The 3,859-nt window shown below is 50.0% G+C and overlaps 1 protein-coding gene across 1 annotated transcript; it reads right to left on the reverse strand.

Moving 5' to 3' along the window:
* Window positions 1-252: 252 nt before the first annotated feature.
* Window positions 253-3,106, reverse strand: LOC143823868 (uncharacterized). Its single transcript, XM_077310558.1, has 4 exons — window positions 1,915-3,106; window positions 1,362-1,445; window positions 1,101-1,184; window positions 253-821 (listed from the first exon to the last, which is right to left on the reverse strand). The coding sequence occupies exons 1-4, from the start codon at window positions 2,534-2,536 to the stop codon at window positions 322-324; spliced, it is 1,290 nt and encodes a 429-aa protein (XP_077166673.1). The 5' UTR covers window positions 2,537-3,106; the 3' UTR covers window positions 253-321.
* Between the last annotated feature and the right edge of the window lie 753 nt (window positions 3,107-3,859).

The raw sequence follows: 3,859 nt of genomic DNA on the forward strand, positions 1-3,859 counted from the left end.
AAGTTTCATTCCCTAATGTTTTTCCCCTGTTAAAATGTTGTTTAAAATAAAATGTTATTACAAATTTTATAACAAGACTCCAGTGTGACTTCTTAAACTCGCACATATTTAACCCCACACCACACTCCTAAAACTCCTTGAACTAACACCCCTCCAACCTCCAACCCACACAGCAGTACCACAATATACACAATCACTAGAGAGGCCGCTTTCAGCCTTGCAGATTCTACAGTAGGGTACACAGAGACAGAGTCAAAAATATAAACTTTATTCAACAAACAACAAAACACAGATAACATGAAATAGAAAAAGTGGGCAAAACTAGGAGGGGGAGTACTTGTCTGCTGGTTTAATTTTTCTCTTTCCGAGAATAGTCCTCCTTCTTGTTTGGGTGGAGGCATTCTGAGAGGGAGTTGGTGGGGTGGGTGCTGGAAGTGGTGGTGTTGGTGTGGGTGGTGGTGGGGGGGCGATTTGTGGAGGGTAGGCCCTTTCCATGACCGCTACTGCCCTCTCCATGAGTCTCCTTATCAGTCGCACCTCCTCCACGCCTTCGCGTAGGATTTGGTTTGTCTCTCTAAGGACTGCCCTCAATTTTCTCCCCTCCTGGGCAATGAGTGTGAGCATGGCTTGGTCAGCGGCCGCGGCACGCCGTGACTCCTCATAGCAGTGCTCAAGGAGCCTCTCTCCCACGCTTGTCAAGACGGAGACGCGCCTCAGCCTGCCGCGTTCCCTCGTAAGCCTCTCCTCTGCTGGGAGCGCACCTCTAGGTGGTGGGCTGCCTGGAGGCAGGGGTGGTTCCTCCTCCTCATCTGAAAGAACCTCTGTTGGCAAAAAATGAGAAACAAAACTGTTAGTAACATCAAAAAAGTCAAAACACACCATGGTGGACATGGTGTCCTTTTTTGTCCCCGTGTTTTCCTGCCAAGAATTTAAACAATCCCCGGTGAGCACATGGCTATTGTTTGTTTGCCCATGTTGTGCTTTTACTTTTGCCTACTTTCACAGCAGGACTCTCAACAATTAAAAGGGAGCACATGGTTAGTGCCTAGCGACATTGTCCTGCAGCTATGGCTCGAAAGGAACAGGTCATGCACGCTCACCATCTTGAATCTGTATCCGCCTGCGCCGGGCAGGAGGTCCAAGCACCCCAGGCTGTTCCTCCTCCTGTGTTCCGGGTATGAAATCTGCAAAAAAAGGAAAAAAAAAAGATCTAGGACCAAAGGGTGGCAAAGCCAGCTTCAAAGCCTACACCAGCAACGCAGAGGGACTCTCTTCTTTCTCTTAGCAGTGCTGCTGCCCTGCACAAACAGAAAAGCACAAAGCAGTTAAAACAGCCCCCCCCTATTTTTACTAATACTTACCAATGTTAGTTGATGCCCCCGAATCACTATCCACGTCAGGTGCTGCTGGAGACTCTAGGGGCCCCGTCCCTGGCAACTGTGTCTCTGTGGACAAGAGCAGAAAATAGTGAAAAATGAGCAAGCATACACCATGAACCACAAAGCAAGCTCCCAAAGTAGTGAGCCAAAGTACTGCAGAAGGCCTATGGGCGAGGCATGCAGCAAATATTTTGGGGCTGTGGGTTAAACATGACCGTTTAAAATACTAACCACATCAAGCACTCCACAGCCAACCATCTTATTAAATCTTTTAAAAATTAAAATTAAATTATAACATTAAAACCGTTTCAAATAGTAACCACAGCAAGCACTCCACAGCCTACCTTCTTTTAAAATCTTTTAAAAATTAAATTATAAAATTATAAAATTAAAACCGTTTCAAATAGTAACCACAGCAAGCACTCCACAGCCTACCATCTTATGCGTTGCAACGAACACACGAGAAAACGATGCCCAAACGTCAGAACACACATTTGCTCAAAAGGAAATATAAAATAAAAAGAAAATCACTTACCGGAGGCAAGGGGCGTTTGCTCAGGAGCCTCCTCTTGCTCCCCAGGAGCGATGGCGATCAGGTCCAGCGTTACCGATTCCGCGGCTCGTTGCTGGACGGGGGGTGGAGGGCGAAAGCTGGACGAGGTTCCCTCGCCGGGATCCTCCTCAGCGGGTGGTTCCTCGACCGGGGCAGCCGGCTTCCGAACCACCTTAAGGCTCCGGCCGACGCGCTTCGGCCTGCCGGATCCTTCCCCGTCCCCGTACAGCTGGCGCTGCTCCTCGAAGTAGGGGCAGGTAACCTTTTCGTTGCCGGAACCCTTATTATGGTTCACGGCACGCATATACTCTGCCCTCATTGTCTTGGTCTTCGACCGGCATTCAAGGCCGGTCCTGTTGTGGCCCAGGGCGCGCATCTTAATAGCCACTTGTTCAAAAACCTCCCTATTCCTGTGGGAGGACTGGAACGCGTCCTGGATTTTCTCCTCCGAGAAAATCCCGATCAGGTCCCTGATCTCCGCGTCCCTCCAAGTAGGGCCACGGCCGGTTGCAGGGACGGACGAGGCTTGAGAAGACGATTCCATGTTGCTTTCGCTAGTAGCTGAGCAAAATGGTGGTGGGAGGTGCAGGGTGCAACGGATCATATACCTTCCCGCACACAAAGACAAAGGGACTAGCCGGCTCCTGATTGGTGGAGGGCAGCAGGGGACACGCACATTGGCCACATCAGGTCACATGTCACGTTCAAAACTCCTCGCGCGGGAACAGGATCTGCTCCTAATGGCCAGATTGGCGCCCTTGTTGTTTGACTTAACGCATGCGCGTATTCGTTTACACGCGAGAAGAGCAGTTTGAACATGCAGCGGGAGCCATTTTAGGAAAATGTCCGCCATTACACAAACGCATGCCGGTGTTCAACCGAGAGCAAGTGCGGCAGTACTCGGCAGTTCCCCAATAATATTCACCAGCCACAGCATAAATCAACCAAACATGACATGTTACTGGCGTACGTTCGTTGGCACGCTCAGAGGAATGTTTTTTAAAATGAACGGGGGACGGCGACTCCGCTTGCCGGAGGTCTAGCCGCCAATGGAAGGGGTTGTCCGCACCCAAGCACAAGCACGCACCGGGAACCACACAAAGACCCACTACACATAAGCCGCCCCTCATGATATCACCACGAATCATGTCTATTGAACCCCTGTAAGCTAAGCAGGAGACCGCGAGCGGCGACCGTTCGTTGGCACGCTCAGAGGAAAATTTTTTAAAATGCTCCCTGTACGTTGACTCTGCTAGGACTGGCCGATGGTAGACGGGGTTTTAAGCTTTGGGCAAATTTTGGGAACGTGACGGTGTGTGCCACTGTGCTTGTGAAAAACTCTTGTGGTGTCCGGGCAGAATTTCCGAAAGTGATCGTGCTTGAAAGCCAGTCGCTGTCCCGTTGCCTCGTAGATCCCCGCTCGCTCGGAGAAAAAAAAAATGGCGAACAGTTCGCCGGAAGTTTGGAGGACAGGCTCGGGAGGAGGGACTTTGAAGAACCCGCAACAATGGTAACGCACAGGTCTTTAGCGCTAGTGTTGCAGATTGGTTGCAGGAGTGTATCGCTATCCGGAGGGTGAATCCAGTTTTCTGGATTCCCCTAGAAGCGCTACAACGAAGCGCTTTTGGCGGTTCGGTTTCAGGATTGTTGCAGATTGTTTACGACGTCGTGCGTTATGGCAAATTAGTAGCGTTTTCAATCAGCTACCATTGTGCTATTTTTAAGCCGTGGGAAATGCCCCTTAGTTATTATTTGTGTCTCGCATTTATACCCTGCTCGTCTTCCTTCATGGAATCCAGGGAAGCACACAATTTGCAGATGACACCCAGCTGAGTCTGTGGATAAATACCCATCCATCTACACCCCAAATTCATTGGTCAGTTGTCTGGAGGCTGTGATGAACTGGCACAAGTGCAGCTGACTGAAG

The sequence above is a fragment of the Paroedura picta genome, chromosome 14, assembly GCF_049243985.1.
Source record: "Paroedura picta isolate Pp20150507F chromosome 14, Ppicta_v3.0, whole genome shotgun sequence".
In the NCBI taxonomy this organism is placed as follows: Eukaryota; Metazoa; Chordata; class Lepidosauria; order Squamata; family Gekkonidae; genus Paroedura; species Paroedura picta.

Bases quoted from the DNA above. Each gene is read 5' to 3' on its own strand.
- LOC143823868 (XM_077310558.1), bottom strand. From the start codon at position 2,536: ATGATCCGTTGCACCCTGCACCTCCCACCACCATTTTGCTCAGCTACT. The intron at 1,185-1,361 runs GTAAGTATTAGT...CTTTTTTTGCAG, and splicing joins GGGGGCATCAACTAACATTG to ATTTCATACCCGGAACACAG. The intron at 822-1,100 runs GTGAGCGTGCAT...TTTTGCCAACAG, and splicing joins GCGGATACAGATTCAAGATG to AGGTTCTTTCAGATGAGGAG.